The sequence below is a fragment of the Hakea prostrata genome, chromosome 2 (assembly GCF_041222555.1).
Source record: "Hakea prostrata isolate BN-2017 chromosome 2, UWA_Hpros_2, whole genome shotgun sequence".
NCBI classification, from domain to species: domain Eukaryota; kingdom Viridiplantae; phylum Streptophyta; class Magnoliopsida; order Proteales; family Proteaceae; genus Hakea; species Hakea prostrata.
Window position 1 is genome coordinate 67220023 of NC_142601.1, and position 17217 is coordinate 67237239.

Sequence of the window (17217 nt, forward strand, 5' to 3'; positions counted from 1 at the left end):
TACATTGTTTATTTCAGTCACCCGCAACAATAATATGGTTTCTATTGAGGTTCTTACGGGGTGAATTTTAAGAAGTGGAAGGAGGATATAATGTTTGCTATGGAAATGGAGATGTCCACATATCTTTAAATTGAAAAACGGAGATGAGAAAACAGGACACGAGAAGAAAAGTTATTTCATCGCTGGGTGAAAAGTAACCGTATATGCGTATTATCAATGAAGAGGTCTATCAAAGAACACCTTAAAAGTGGTTTGCCTACAGAATGCACTGCTAAGGAGTTTTTGGAAGCAGTTGCAGAGAGGTACCGTGTCTCATCTAATGCCGAAGTTGGTACATTTCTCCAGGGACTTTTTACTATGAAATATAATGGTTCTAGTGGAGTTAGGGATTATGTCATTACGATGGTTGATTTTCAAACCAAACTCAAATCCCTTGGTGTTTCACTTCCGATCATGTTATTGTCCATCAAGCCCTCAATACCCTCCACCGATTTTGGCATCATAAAGACAAATTACATTTCCAAGATGAAGCCTGGTCTATCAATGACTTAATCTCTAGGGTTGTATCTGAAGAAGAGAAATTAAAGAAAGACAAAACCCATGTAGCCTTGTTTGCATCTAAACCCAACACCCATAAGGTAAAGAAGTTCAAAAACCATACTCCTAAGGTTGCTCAGGGTAAAGGTAAAGAAACCGGTCGGATTAACTATTTAGGACCCAAAAGACCTCCACTCAAAAAGAATGATGAAAGTTGTTTCTTTTGTAAGAAGAAAGGTCAGGGAAGGCGATGCACCAGATATAAAACTTGGTTAGCCAAACGCGAGAATAAAGGTACTGACTCCTTGGCTCTTGTTTGTGAATCCAATATTTCTCTAGTTCCATCAACTTCTTGGTGGCTAGATAGTGGTGCCACTAATCATGTTACTTCCACTTTACAGGGGTTCATAAACAAGAGGAAGCCAAGTAGCAGGGAGTCAAAACTCGCTGTGGGGACACATGCAGAAGAAGACGTAGAATTTGTGGGAGACATTATTTTGACATTAGACACTGGTTTTAAGTTACTGTTAAAGGATACTTTTTATGTACCCACATTTAGAAGAAACTTGATTTGTTTAGTTTTAGACTTGTGTGGTTATTCCCTTGAAGTGAAAGATAGTAAAATATTTTTGTTTTTTAATTCAAATAAAGTTGGATATTGCACAATGTCATATGGATTATATAGTTTATGTCTAACTTCAAATGAAGATATTTATGTCTCTTGCAATGTTGAAACTGTTGCCCCTAAAAGACCCCTGCCTAAGGAACAGTCTTACACGTTGTGGCATAAAAGACTTGGCCACATATCTAAAGAAAGAGTAGGAAGGTTAATAAATTCAAGCATCCTCCCTACACTTGTTGGTGGCCTAGATACTTGTGAGACGGAGGGGTAAGTGACCAAAACCAGAAAGAAACGAGTCAGTAGTTCGACTGTTAGAAGTTATTCATACGATATAAGTGGTCCCTACTCAGCCACATTGTGTAGAAATTTTTATTTCATCACATTTATAGATGATTTTTCCCGATATGGTTATCTGTACTTGATTAAAGAAAAGTCTGAATCTCTTGAGAAGTTCAAGATTTTTAAGACTGAAGTTGAAAAACAGTTGGGAAAAATCATAAAAATTGTTAGATCTGACCGGGGAGGAGAGTACTATGGCAGACATGGGGATCTTGGACGACAAAGGCCCATTTGCCAAGTACTTAGAGGAATTTGGTATAGTTGGTCGGTTTACTATGCCTGGTAGTCCTGAGCAAAATGGTGTGGCTGAAAGGCGTAATCGCACCCTTATGGATATGGTTAGGAGCATGGTTAGTAGAACTAATTTACCAAATTTTTTGTGGGGTGAAGCCTTGAAAACAGCCCTTTATATCCTTAATCGTGTCCCTTCCAAATCGTTCCTTTGACTCCTTTTGAGTGTGGATGGTCGTAAACCTAGCTTGAACCATCTTAAAGTTTGGGGTTGTCTGAAGTGAGATTGTATAATCCAACATTGGGAAAATTGGAACCTAGAACCACTCATTGCTATTTTGTTTCTTACCCTGATCATTCCAAGGGGTATCGTTTTTATAATCCCTGTGGAGGTACCAGAATTGTTGATTCTCAAACAGCCAAGTTTCTGGAATTTGATGTAGCCGAGAAGGGTAACTTGTGTTCACAAAATGTGGAGGATAACAGTGATATTGGAACATCTATTTTTTTCTCTCTCCCTAATCAGATAGATGTAGAGCATACCACATTAGATGTTGCACCCGTTGAAGTTCAGGAACCCATTGTTGACAATACTCCTATTCAGGATCCTCAAGTTCAAGATGCAATTATTGAAGCTCTACCAAGAAGATCCACAAGGGAAAGGAGATCTGCTATACCACCAGACTACGTGGTTTACTTAGGTGAGCACGACTATGATATTGGTATTGTGATTGATCCATCCACCTATCAAGGAGCTGTCTATAGCCCACAATCATTCTTGTGGATGGATGCAATGAAGGATGAGATGCAGTCAATGAGACATAATGGGGTTTGGGAACTTGTTGAGTTGCCCAAAGGTTGTAAACCCATCGGTTGCAAATGGGTGTACAAAACTAAGAAGGACTCACAAGGAAAAATAGAGAGGTTCAAAGCCAGACTAGTAGCTAAGGGATTCACTCAAAAAGAAGGAATTGACTATAATGAGACTTTCTCACCTGTTTCCTCTAAAGACTCTTTCAGGATTATTATGGCATTAGTGGCTCATTTTGATATGGAGTTGCATCGGATGGATGTGAAAACGCTTTCTTAATGGAAACCTTGATGAGGAGGTCTATATGGTTCAACCAGAGGGTTTTGCAGCAGATGGTTTTGATCACCTTGTGTGTAAACTTAAGAAATCTATTTATGGTCTCAAGCAAGCTTCTAGACAGTGGTACTTAAAGTTTGATAATGTTGTTACTTCATTTGGTTTTGTTGAGAACCTAGTAGATCAATGTATATATAGCAAGGTTAGTGGGAGGAATTTCATCTTCCTCATTCTTTATGTTGATGATATTTTACTTGCTAGTAGTGACATTGGTTTACTGCATCAGACCAAGAAAATGTTGTCTGAGAACTTTGATATGAAAGACCTTGGTGAGGCAAGTTTTGTCCTAGGCATTGAGATCCATCGTGATCGTTCACGCCACTTGTTGGGTCTCTCTCAGAGGGCATATGTTGATCGTGTTTTGAAGAGGTTTAATATGCAAGATTGTAAACCTGGGAATGTTCCAGTTGTCAAGGGAGATAAATTGAGCCGGTCGCAATGTCCTAAAAATGATGCTGAGAGAGAACAAATGAAAAATGTACCCTATGCTAGCGCACTTGGTAGCATCATGTATGCCCAAGTTTGTACTAGGCCAGACATTGCTTTTGTTGCAGGACTCCTAGGCAGATATCAGATGAACCCTGGTCTTTATCATTGGGTTCGCTGTAAAGAAAGTTCTGAGGTACTTGAAGAGGACAAGAGATTATATGTTAATATACAGACGAGTTTCAGACCTACAACTAGTAGGGTATACAGATTCTGATTTTGCTGGTTGTGAGGATGATAGGAAGTCCACATCCGGATACATCTTCATGATGGCTGGAGGGGCAGTATCATGGAAAAGTTCAAAGCAAAGTATACTCACTTCTTCTACTATGCAGCAGAGTTTGTAGCGTGTTATCCGCAGCTACTCAAGCTGTTGGTTAAGGAACCTCATTAGACAGGTTGACGAGCTTTTGACTTTGTGGATAGACCTATCCGGTTGTACTGTGATAGCAGTTCACAGTCTGTTTATTAACAACAATAAGGGTATCACAGGGTCTAAACACATGGAAATTAAGTATTTGACTATTAAAGAAAAGGTTAAAGGAGGTGACATCACAGTAGAGCATATTGGTACAGATGATATGGTTGCAGATCCCCTAACTAAGGGTCTCCGCCCTAACGTCTTTGATAGACATGTGGTAACTATGGGCTTGGGAGCATCCTTAGATACGGTTGTTTAGTGGGAGTTTATTCTCATATTTTGCTTACGTGTACTATATTCTTTTGTTTTTCCATCTCGTATTGGTTTCTTGACATTTTATGCACCGATAATTCATTTTTGAATTCAATAAAGTTCGTTGGTGACATATTGATAGTCACATTATTATCATGTTGCATGTTATGAAAGTCTTAAGGTATGTGTTAACCTTAAGCAAAAGCTAAGGCATTTATGTATTAGCCTTAAAGTGTGTCATGTAACACATAAAGTTAAAACTCGAGTTATAAATATGACACGGGTTCGTGGGAACCATAATGTACATATAATCTTCTTTTGTGGCATTGAGCCACGAGGTTCGAACCATAATGTACATGCTTTCATGGCGTTGAGCCACGGGTTCGTGGGAACCATAAAGTATATTCTCTCGTGACATTGAGTCGGGTTCATGGGAATCATAAAGTGAGAGATTAGGACCGACAATGGAATGACACATGAGGATTTCTATAAAGTGTCATTAGTTGCCATACTACCATATTGCATCCAATTTCAGTAGAGTTGAGAGTATTTGTGACCATGGATGGTCTGTGTCATTTAAAAGATGCGATCACCGCCATGATTCGATACTTAAAGCTCTATGTGAAAGGATTGAGTTTTAGGATTATCTTCAGACCAATATAAAGTTGTGCACTTAAAGGTCAAAATGTTTTCAACATGTTTTTTTTTCTTTCAAATGTTTTCTTAAAACAAAAGAGATGTTTTTGTTTTGCTCGACTATGTCACAATCAATATAGCCCAAGTGGGAGAATGTTAGAATATTAATTGAATATTCTACTTAAGATTGGGCTTCCTTGATTGTGTTACAGTTTGAATTGGTTTCTTATTGGTCTCGATAGGGTAATATGAAGTTACTAGAACTCTTATATGGATGGCTAGTGTGGGCTAATAGGGACCGTTAGATCTTGATGGACGATCTAACGGATTTGCCTATATAAAGGATGCTAGGTCCCTCCTCTAACCCTAATCACAATCACGTCTGTTTAATCAGAAAGGATATACCATCAAGCCAGTGAAAAGGGAGGAGTTTAGAGGAGAAGATCTAACATCAAGTTGATCATAGAATCAACTTCAAGTTCGACTAAAGAGGGAGGCTAAAGATAAAGATATTCCGCTGCGCTTTTGTCTCCAATGGATCCCAAACAAGGTATTACTCATCATCATCTTTTCCTTGTTATACAAAAGAGTTCTTAATCGATCTATACGATCTTGGATACAAATAATCTTACAATTCTATGCAAACAGCGTGATACCATGTTGCTGCTCTCTCGAGACGCATGACGCTACTCTCCAATTTCCATTAGTAAATAGAAAAGAAAACTAACAGTGTGAACCAACTACTCAAAAATTTTGGATGGTGAAGATTCTATAAGATAATGGTTGTTTTCAAAAACTACAAAATACCCAAAAAGTGATTTCATGGCCCCCATATGGAATTGAAAGACAAGTTTTAGTAGTTCCTTCCAATTTTACGACTTCGTCACAATTCGAATTTTACCTCGGAACTCCTTATTTTCGGGATACTTTCGTCGAGCATATCTTGATTTCTATCTCATCAAATATTTCAGCCTTGAAAATGAAAACCAAGACCTTAATCCCTTATTAATTAGGAGACGACAGCATTTAAAAGGTAGGGAAATTCCAACCATTTATTTGAGAAGCATCATAAATACAGTACAACTAACATAGTTGACTGAGTGAGCGCAAGAATTAAATAACCACTTTGGTAGCTAAAAGTACACTAGTACAGTAAGAAGATTGATGCTTCAAGACCTCTAGTGATGGTATCACTGCATTTAGAAGCAAAGAAAGAGCTTAAGCTAAGGCCAAATGTATAGTTTTCATGTTACTCTAACATTGAAATTATATACATTGGTTAATACTAATACATAAGACAGATGTATGAACCCAAAAAAAATATATACATAGACAGATGTATAACTTGTTATTTAGAGTCTTGAAACTTGATAAATTATCTGGAACTTTTGAAAAGATTACTTCATAATCAACAGTCAAAACTATTTACGTTTGCAGATTTCACTGCTTCGTCTGCTTGGTCTCCAAGCCATGAGAAAATGGTCTGGAAGACAAGCTCAACATCTTCTTTTGTTTCACCTATCAGTTGATGCGACATTCCAGGAAAGATCTTCAGGGTTTTATCTTTACTTGCAGCAAACTCATAAACTAGTCTTGCAGACTCAGAATCACATACGAGATCACCTTCCCCATGCACCACTAGTAAAGGAAGCTCAAGTTCATGGCACCTTTTCCTTATTTTCTCACAAATCCTTAGGAATTCAAGTGCAGTAGCAGCCGGAGGCTTACAAGACTTCCTGTGATTTGGGCTGCTTTTAACCAATCTTCTCTTCCATTCCTCCTTATAGGACTTCTTTACCAGTGGCTTTGTGATTGCTACTCTCCATTTCGGAGCAAAGAATGCCGCCACCGGAAGAAGTTTTTCTAGTGGCCAAACTGGTTTGTATCTTGGAGAAACACCACACATGGCTCCATTTAAGACCAAACCACTCCATAAACCCTTCTGTTTAAGGGCAATGAAAATGGCAACAGCACCTCCAAGTGACTCACCATAAAGGAAAGCTGGGAGCTGTGGATGATCACCACGGGCTGTGTCGAAGAACTGGATACAGTCACCTACAACTGGTTGGATGTCTGGAACATGACCATATAAACCATCAGAGTAGCCATGGCCTTGCATGTCAAGTGAACATACAAAGAAACCCAACTTAGCAATGGCTACGGCAGTTAATTGGAAGATCCAGCTGCTTTCAGAGATGTAACTATGAACCATGGCAACAAGACCTTTGAGCTGAACCATTGCTTCATCTGGGCGCCATGATTGTGTGAAGATCTTCATATTTCTTTTGTTGAGCATGAATTCTTCTTTGTGAATGACATGGTGGGTTTTGTAGAACTCCTCCCTGGTGAGATCTCCAAAAGGGCTATTTTCACTAGCTTCATGTATTGGGTGAGCCATCTTCTGTTGTCTGGTACCTCAGAGGAAGCTCAGAAGATCTAGATATAGTAGCTAGCTCTTGCCACTTTTTTCACTCTCTCAACCACCAATCAATAGCCATTGATTTCTTATTTTAACCTCTGTTTCAGGTCGAATTGGGCAAGACCAAAATCGACCCATATTTTACAGGAGAAAATTAAAAATTCTGACCAGTTTTAGTTGGTCTTTTGCCCCACCCGCCAACTTGTGCGGTTTCTCTAACAACACAATAAAGGCTTTGTTCCATGAATTTCCATGAAAGATGCCAATAATGAATGCCACATGTTTACCCTAAATAATAATAATAATAATGCAAGCTACATGAGAAAAGAAAATTAATTTTAACCGTTTCAAGCAAACAGCATTTAGTGTAATAATTTATCTTTTTTTTTTGGGTAAAAAGTTTCATTAACTCCGGGCAAAGACCGAGGTTGAAGAGCTCAACCAAGGAGAGGAAAGAGTGTAATAATCAATCGGCAAGACAAAAGACATTTGACTGGTTTAGCTTTTAGACAGGTACTAAATTGATTATGGACTCCCAACTAAATTAATTAGGTGTTGAAAATGGGAGATTATCCATTAATTCTCCCAACTCCCAAAGATCACGACAGTGGATAAAGGCGGATAGAGACAACTGTCATTGCTTTCACTCTATGACTCTTTACCCAAACTCACTTATTCATAGACCTGTAAATGGATCAGATTCGGCTCAGATGCACCAATATCCGAATATGATTAGCAAAATTGCTATTCGAATTCGAATACGACACAAATTTAGAGAAGGCCTCCGAGTTCCAATCCAAATATTTATCTAAGATACAATAATAATCCAATCCAATAAACTATCTCATTATTGATTGGATTATTGATCGGTGATTGTCATTTTTTAATATTTTTTATTTCTAATTTCTATTTCCAGTTATCGATTATTGGTTTTCGAATCCGATTATCAGCCATTTTTTGAAGAAAAATGCTTAATAGTTTACTCTAACCGAATAATTTTTTATTTTCAATTATCCGGTTACCGAATATGATTATCTTCCCTTCAGAGAAAAAAATGTTGAATACTTTACTCTATCACGATAAATTTTTATTTGATCTAATAAGCAATTATCCGAATCCGAATCTGGTTGCTTAGTGGACGGATGCGGATATTTTCCAGTAAGAAAAATTCCGAATACGGACACCCTTAAACAAATACGAATGCAAATTCAAAGGCGAAGTTCAGCTATCCATTTATTGGTCTATCCATTCATGTGGTTAAGAGTTCTTCTGCTATCCGATTTATGAAGGAGGACTAACATTATCATATCTTCTGATTAGCAACAATGTGGATTCTTGTCTTCCAAAACCCTGGTTAAACCTTTCACTGTATATCTAACCCCTGAAGCTTGTCTACTCAAACATGGCTAATCAGTCTCATCAATATCTGTCCTTGATGCCATATCTGTGAAAATGTGAGAATTGGGAAAGGTTTTCAAGGTCACCCCAAGTTAGATAGTTCCCACTTTGAATTTTGATGTACTTTACCTTCATCACCTAATTTCTACTGCAAGGGGGCAGCGCTAGAACATCTATTCTGATGGGGTTTCTTAGCAAATTCAAATGGAGAAGTTTCTTGATAAATTTTAGATCTATGATGGCCGACAAGTCTGATCAAAGAAGCTTAACCAATGGCCAGTTGCTAAAATAGTTAATACCAGCTGGACACTTATAACTACAACGACTTTGAATGGCCGAGGTTATGGCATTTATATTACCAACAAAGACACACAAGCAGCTGAGCTTTAACCAAATAGTCATGATCAACAGCAAAATCGTTTTAGTTTCAAAGACAAAGTCATCATTCATGAAATTTAGAATGACATCTTTATTATTAAGCAAAGAAAAAGACAGATCATAAACAATATACAATGATGACATTTATTTTGTTGAATTTCCCAAAGAAAAATAAATAAGTATATTGGTGATCTGTACTGCTACATTGACTGCCCAGGTCAAGATTTTCGGAGCTAATGGAGTTTCTTTTAATTTTATTCTTTAAATAAAACCTAGATTTCAGGGAAGGCATAAAAAAGTTAACATGAAAGAATTCGGGTCCTCTGAAGTCAAAATTTACCGAATTATTGTTTTCTCAGAGATGACTTGGGAAGATCTGCAGGTGTGCCATGACCTGTCTTCTAAGTTCATCTCTTCTCAGTTTTCCAGTTGTTGTCAGCGGAAATGGCTTCCTCCACAAAATAAAAATCCTTGGTATTTTAAAGCTGAAAATGAAAAATCATATCAGTATAGCTTCAATTTTCATTTCTGTTTTGCTTAATGAGATCCCATCCACTCTCAAACCCGCCCCGTCCAAAAACAAACAACCATGATGATCAAGCCAAATAAGAAGTTTATTATATCCTTTTTCTACCCAAAAGAAAAAAAACCATCACATCTTGTGCGATGCTCTGTATGAAGCACAATAAAGGGAAATCAGTGCAAAGGGAAGGGTTTAAGGGAATCTCCAACAGAGCTGGTAGTTAAAATGGCTTGTCTGAATAAGGCAGGCATCAGTATTAGCTTTTTCTTATGGAAATCATTTAAAAGCTCAAAAAGATGATGTGCTATTCAGAAAAACAACCCATTACACAAGCAAGCAACAAGACCTTCAAAGTAACATGGGTTTAGAAAAATGGGTTTAGAAAAATGATACCTGGACAAATTCCTTTGCTTGCAATGAGATTGGAGGATATCACTAGACAGTGTTAGATCTTCTATTTCCAATAGGGGACCAGTAAATCGATCGTTCCATATCCATCCCTCTTTTATCTGCACGCAAGCAGTTACCATCTCTGTTAGCCTGGAGTCAGGGAGTCCGATGACAACGGCGCTAGAGACTCCAGGATGTTGCCTTAGGACAGCCTCCACCTGAATCACAAAGGGAGCTAACCTGTAAAAATCTGTATGTCATATCAGACTATATACATAGGAGTGCTTTGTTCAATAGTCCTTGATGCAACATCACAATGTTCAGAGCCTTATGTCATATGCCATGACATTGAAATTAAACAGTACGAAGCCAGAATCCCAGAACAGATGTCAGATAACTGACCAAGACCTTGGGTGCTCCACCTAATCGAGTTTTTTTATGTTGCAATCTAAAAAAGTTCACCCAGGTCTACAAACAAGGTTGACATAACCACTGGTTTTACCTATGTCAATTGAGCCACCTGAACTAAATAAGAGATAATGGCAACTATAATAAAATAGAAATAGCATACACTAGTAACGTAAACAAGCAAAAATTAAGCCTTTGAGCTGTGAAATTCTTACTGAAATAAGAATCATCACAAGATTCACCACTGCCTTATTTCCATATAACATTCAAGCAAAATTTAAGTGGGATGAATTGCATGAAATCTGGATAAAAGTATCAAGTAGATCTTCTGGAATGATTGATTGAGCTTAAAATTCAAGCGCTATAAGAATGACCACAAAGCTTACCTCTTCTGGGTAGACATTCTCCCCTCCACTCTTTATTCGACCATTTAAGCGTCCAACTAGCCATACAGCACCGTAGTCATCAATCCAACCAATGTCACCCGTATCAAGCCAACCTTCGTCCATGAATTTTGACCCTGCTGCTTGGGATTGATCCCAATATCTAAGCATTACATGTGGACCTCTGGTCAGAATTCTCCCAGCAAGAGATGACTCTTCTCCATGTATCTGTAATTCCACATGTGGAGCTGGTTTTCCAACACAAATGCCTTCTGGTTTGTCAATAATGCTTGCCTTCTGAAATGGCTCATCAAAATTCTTTCTACTGGGGTCGTAAAGGATCATGAAAGTGAGTGAGGAGCAAGTCTCTGTCATTCCTTTAAATGGATAGGAAAAGTGAAGAAACAAAAAGTAAGAAGAAAATTTAATTAAATTATGGACCAGCATACATAAATAACTTGAAGTAAGTCTAGATAATGCTAGGAGTCATATGCAAAGCATGTTACATGTGCTGCTGAATACAAGATCTAAGCAGGGTTTGGTTTGGTTTGCATGAAAAATGGTTTGGATCCAATCTGGTTTTAGACCACTTTGGAAACTAGTAACCAACGCTAGAGGGTAAAAGGAGAGGGTTGGAGAAGTTCTCTATCCTCTGTGTCATCTCTATTCATGATTCATGATAGAATGAAGTTCCATCACGTTGGAAAGGGCAACCTAAATGAGTAACCAACTCAAGAACAAAGGAAACTCTTTTCAGAAACAAAATTAATTGAGATATAAGAAATCCCACCATATGCCGAGAGAAGCCTAGCACACGGGAAGATTGTGGCAGCATTGTTAATCATCTCAATTGACAGTCCTCCACCTCCGTTCAATATCTTCTTCACATGTTCTCCACCTTTCCATTCTTTATATTTCCTGGTTCAAACTTTGTAAACATGACTTAAAAAACTTTGAACCAGCAAACTCACAATTTCTTTCAAATCTAGCATTAACAACTATGCGACATCAATTAGATACAGACCATAATGAAATGATAACAAGCAGGGACTGGCCAATACAAACAACAAGTGTTGGGCCTAGGCCTGGCAAATTCATGGTACAAGAAAACAGACGCATACCATTTTAATCTGACTTCTTGGACGTTTGTCAGAAATCATGAGCTAGAATAGATGTGCATTAGTACGGTATACTATATTACCTGGTGGTGGAAATCATATCGGCCATCATGGCAGGAACAGTAATTAGGGAAGACACATGGTGCTGTTCTATAGCTTTAAGGGCTGATTCTGCTTCAAACTTGGGAATTAATGTGTGGCAAGCTCCCACCATTAGCATGGCCATCCCTGAAGATATTCCACCAATATGGCACAGAGGGGCTGTGTGGAGATAAACCTACATATTTACATACAAATCCAAGTTAAATTAGTCTTCCAGAAATAATGATAGGACAACCAAGTAGACTGTTGGACAGGCTGGGTTCAGATGAGGAATTAACATAAGTCCACAAGCTGAATTGAACTTTTTAGAGATTAATTCAGGAAGGACTCTGCTCTTCTTTTTTCTTTTTCTTTTTCTTTTTTTTTTTTGGGGGGGGGGGTTGGGAGAGAAGGTGCAACCGGGGGTTCAGCGGAATGAAGAGGTGGGGTTCAAATGCCACCATTTCCGCAGAAGTTGGATTAGATAAAATGATGATTTATATGTGTAATTTGGAAAGGCAAAGGAAGAATGTTAATTAATTTCATATGGGAAATCATACATCATCTTCATTATAACCAACAGTGGCAATTTTGGCAAGTGATTGGACAATGAGAGCTGTGTGAGTCATGGCAACTCCCTTTGGGCTTCCAGTGGTTCCTGGATCCAACCATTGTTCAAACACAAATTAGGAAAACCCAAAAAAAGAGTTCAAAACCAAGATTGTGGCCACAAAATATAAAGAAAGAGAGGTAGTTTAACCATATAATATTACCAGAGATTAATAAAATTTCCAAAATTAGAATTTGTTTATAACAAACAACTGATCTTAGAAATTGAAGAGGTCCACTAGGTTGAACCAAATTCAATTAGAACCAGAACCTTCTTATTTGAGGAACACCAATTGAAGGTCGGATGCATCAATTTCATGACTAACCAAGTAACTCCTGTTTCTCCTGGAACCCCAGCCGTTTAAGTTAAGTTTGTTGGTTCTGACAAGTCCAAATCAGTTGAACTACAACCCCCCAGAACCTGGGCTCTTGAGCAGTTCAATGATCTATCTGGTCATTACCGTTAGCCCATTAGAACAACTGTAAATAGGATTTGTAAGTGGTGCTGCTCAAATTTTTGCATTTTGAGAGTGGAAAAAGTAGAGAACATGAACATACCTGAAGTAAAGCATATTAGAGCTATGCCCTCAGGCGCCCAGGCATAATCAAGTAGCTTAGACACTTGGAAAGGCTTCTTCAGGGTTTCCGTAGTTAACACTGAAATATCATGCCAATGTATGTATAAAAGAACAGAATGAGGAGCTCCCAAAACATTGCAGACTGAGGATGCCATCTTGGCAAAGATGAAGGATGCTTACCAGCATCAGTGTTGCTATGGAGGGAAAAAGGGTTTTCAAGGAACACATGCCATCTAAGGAAATTGAGATTGGTGTTTTGGAGTTCAAAGGACCAGAAACTGCAGCTGTCATCGACCACCACCATCACCGGAGTTACAACCTCTATTGCCAACCTTGCCTCATCAGAGCTCTGCAGGTAAATATGAGTTGGTGTACATAGACATGCTACAAGCAAGTTTTATAAAATGAAAAGAATACCCTTTTGGTATTGATATCTATCGTCCAGTTAGGTCTCCTGGCCTTAAAATTTAAATAACACCTGGAATCGGTCAAGGTGCAGACCATGATAACCTTGAGCATTGACCAACTTGGCATACAAACAAACTCATGTTCAAACCACCTTACAAGGATTTTGATAACAAAAGACCATAAGATATCAGACTTTGAATAACTTTGGTATGGTGAAAAGAAACCAAAAATAATGTCGGGGTATGATAATAAAAACCATCTCCCTGAGTCAGGACATATCTATGCACCCAGTTCTCAACTTTGTTCCATTTTGTTTTTGTAAAACACATTGTTGGAAAGCATTTGAACAACAAGAAGATTGAAAATTCCCAGTGGAATTGATACTGTAAAAACAGGGATTTGGAGTTGATCCCAAAAACTGTAAAAAATATCAACCCTGGCCCTTGGGAAGATGAGGAAATGAGAGTCACCAACAAGGAACCAAGGTGAGGGCCTAGGTCCAAACACAACTACCTTCAAACCAGTCCAGCAATGAGACTGGTTAAGAGTCAGGTAGCGGACGAAGGAAGGTGTTAGGTACCTCAGCCCACCCAGTTAAACTTCTTCCTATTCATATGGCATTTATAATGAGCAATAATGAATATTCCAAGTTAAACACACAACATAGCATGTAATTCTAATCCCAAAAATAAAACAAAGAAACCAGGACGGGAAGATATAATGGAAGAAAAGTGAGGAACTAATGGCTACAGAATTGAGGTTAACATTACATAATACATGAAAAATGTAACAACCTACCTTGGGTTACCGCATCAATAAAACAGTAGGTTAAATGGAGCCTAAATTGAGTACTTGTGAAAGTAAAACAAGGTCCTCATACTACAAGAGGGTCATATTCAAATAAATAAAAATACCTCATAATACAAGAGGGTAATATTCAAAGAAATAAATCAACGATAAAAGCACAGCATTAACAATATCAAGGTGTCTGACGTGTTTCAACCCCAAAAGAAAGAAAAAGGTAAATGATATGAAAATACTACTAAAAAGCATCATAATATCAGAAACTATTAAACCTCAATAAAAGAGACAAGAAAAATCACCTAAATGCACTCTAAATCATACTCTACAGAATAAGAAAAACCAGACTATGCTTGGAAATGAGATAAAAATAACACAACTGCCCTACACCAAACAAATTGTTTAAGCAATAATGAAAAGGACTCTTAAGAAGATGTACAATGGATGAATAGTGGAATGTGATAATCCTCATGATGAAAACCAAAAACAAAGATCAAATCTTAGTTTTGGAATTGTCCAAATCATATATAAACTTCGAACATATCATTATCGTAAAATACAAGCCAACTGATCGTCTTGAAATCTTCTTAACATATCCATCTATTACCAATTAAAGATACCAAAAATATGTTGCACTCTGTTTTCCTTTCTCCCTTTTGGGTCAATCTATATGTAACTCAAGTTCGTTAACATATCACAAAAGATTACCGAGTGGCCAAATTGCCGGTCCATGTGTAGAGGACCCACAGTCATCTCAACATTTCACTTTTTACCCTCCAAAAAAGTATAGGAAAAGCACTCAAAAGTAAGACTCTAAGTGACTAGTATTAATAGAATGCCACTGATTCATCTATAAGCAGTGACATTCGTGTTTTACAACTTCATATTCACTTTTTTGTGATTCTTATATACTTTTGAAAAGTAGAAACTTGAACAATCAGTAGGGTGTGAGGATCCTTCTATCACATGGACCACTCATGTTGACCACAAGTGTAGTTGGTAATGAGTTGAATGTCATGCAACTTGGTCACAACTGGACAACCCCCCCCCCCTTTTTTTTCTCTATTTGAACAGGGGATAACATTTGCAGGGTTGTGAAGCTTAGCGAAATTGTAGCAGCTTAGCAAAATTGTAGCCATACTTCTTGTATGACAGCTTTCGTAGAACCAAAATTTGTCACAGAGAAATCCCATCATATCTTGTACACCTATCAAGTTTCAAATCAAATGGATTGCTACATGACAGATCATGCCTTAAGAAGTTCATTAATGTATCAGCTTACTAACAGCTCAGTTGAAAAGCTCCAAATACATGGGAGAAAAAGTCCAATATATGGCGGCCATATGATTAAGATGGCCCACCAAATTTGACAAGTGATTAATCCAAGCTTGAGCCTATCAATCCAATGTTTTTGCAAATTCAATATCCACAACGCCCAAATTGAGTTATGTATATATGCTCATTGTCTTGGCAACAAGGCTGTACAAAATCTTCTTTCCTATACAATCTTTTATAGTTAAAAAAAGGATAAAAAACTGAGAGTCGGCATTGTAGCACATAGTTTGAGTAATCCGGAAGGTACAAAAAGCCAATACCATTGGATAGATAAGTTGTCTCCTGGATTAGCCACATGTCAAATTTGATGGTCCAACTCAACTGTATTTCCATCTTATATCACATTTCCCCCCCCCCCCTTATTTGAAGCCATTAAACCATCATGCCCTATCTATTTTCTGACTCATTGTTCTGTTACAAGGAAAAATTTGTGTGGATTAAAATTTGATAGGTCGATAATGAAGGATACACCTTGCTTTTGCACCAAATTTGGGTTCCAATAAAGCTATCAGATAACAATTGTAAAGTGCTTAATGTGCTAAGCTTCAATGCCCCATACAAAGTGTGTTACAACTTACACCTGAACCTTCCCTTTTCATATATGTTCCTTTTTATTTGGGTGGGTTTGTTTCAAAAATATAAGAAGTCTATCTAAGAAATGTTGGCAAGTTAGAGAATAAGAAAAAGATAGAAAAGACAAGATTATATGGCAGATGAAAGTGATCATACTAAATCTCAGTAGGAAAGAAGAAAAAGGGGTAACCTCACCCACCCATCTGTAATTGAGGGGAGCTGCAATAGCTCCAACATAAGCAACGGCCAAAAGCCACTCCAAATATAAATCACTGCCATGAACACAAGAAAAACCTTTTCTTATTCACATTCGCCAATTAGAAGTAAGTACAATTTTCAAAAACAAAAAGCAGAAAGAAAAAAAAACCTGTTCAAAGCAGCAATAGCAACGACATCTCCTATTTTAAGCCCAATTTCAAGTAGCCCTTGAGCAAGACCCCTGACACTCTCAACAAATTGCTTTCCAGTCTTCTGCCGGTTTCCAAATATCGTCACAGGAGAATCAGACCGGAAGGAAGATATCCGGCTGAGGCACTGGCAGATGTGGGCTTCCCAGAATTTGCCCATTGAATTGTTGCAGGAGTAAGAAAGGAGAAATTGTTTTAGTTAGTACTTCACAGGAAATTGATGGAATCTGGGTTTAATTTATAAAGACCATACACAAATATACAATAACATACATTAAGTAATCCTTATCTGTTGTTTGATCCTTTTCCATCCTCTTGGGTTTCCTCTGGACCATGTGATTGATGTTTACAATATCCATAATCCACTCCACAGTCCACCCAGAGGTCCCAGGGAGAGAGAGAGAGTTGATCCATACAAGCTTGCAACTTCACAAAATGACAGTCTTTGCTCTGTACGCCACTAGGATATCACGGGCTTAAAATTGTGTTCTATTCTTTATCTTTTATTAAAGAAAAGAAAGGAAAAAAAAAAAAAAAAAACTAACTCACTCGAGCTTTGAAGGTCTCTGCAAGACATGTGGCTTGCTGGTGATGTCAACTGTAAATTAAACTATCACTAAAAACATTTGATGAGTCACTCATACAATTTTTGCTAGTTTTCTAAACGGACACTCGACATAGTTTACACTTTTTTGATTGAAAGAACGAGGGTTAGTTAGTTTTGTAAACCCAAACGT

General features: G+C 37.8%; 3 protein-coding genes across 3 annotated transcripts; 1 reads left to right on the forward strand and 2 right to left on the reverse strand.

The window, feature by feature from the left end:
• Positions 1-1701: 1701 nt before the first annotated feature.
• On the forward strand, positions 1702-2819 carry LOC149025868 (uncharacterized). Its single transcript, XM_089143604.1, has 2 exons — positions 1702-1848; positions 2094-2819. Exons 1-2 carry the CDS (start codon positions 1702-1704, stop codon positions 2817-2819), a joined length of 873 nt encoding a protein of 290 aa, XP_088999730.1.
• A 3107-nt stretch (positions 2820-5926) lies between these two features.
• On the reverse strand, positions 5927-7153 carry LOC149025869 (caffeoylshikimate esterase-like). The gene has a single exon (XM_089146086.1). The coding sequence runs from the start codon at positions 7067-7069 to the stop codon at positions 6080-6082; it is 990 nt and encodes a 329-aa protein (XP_089002212.1). The 5' UTR covers positions 7070-7153; the 3' UTR covers positions 5927-6079.
• Positions 7154-9003: 1850 nt separating this feature from the next.
• Positions 9004-16959, reverse strand: AAE14 (acyl-activating enzyme 14). The gene is made up of 10 exons (XM_089146085.1): positions 16441-16959; positions 16273-16345; positions 13137-13305; positions 12937-13035; positions 12330-12427; positions 11772-11965; positions 11361-11488; positions 10574-10947; positions 9783-9997; positions 9004-9351 (listed from the first exon to the last, which is right to left on the reverse strand). Exons 1-10 carry the CDS (start codon positions 16638-16640, stop codon positions 9222-9224), a joined length of 1680 nt encoding a protein of 559 aa, XP_089002211.1. The 5' UTR covers positions 16641-16959; the 3' UTR covers positions 9004-9221.
• Positions 16960-17217: the final 258 nt, after the last annotated feature.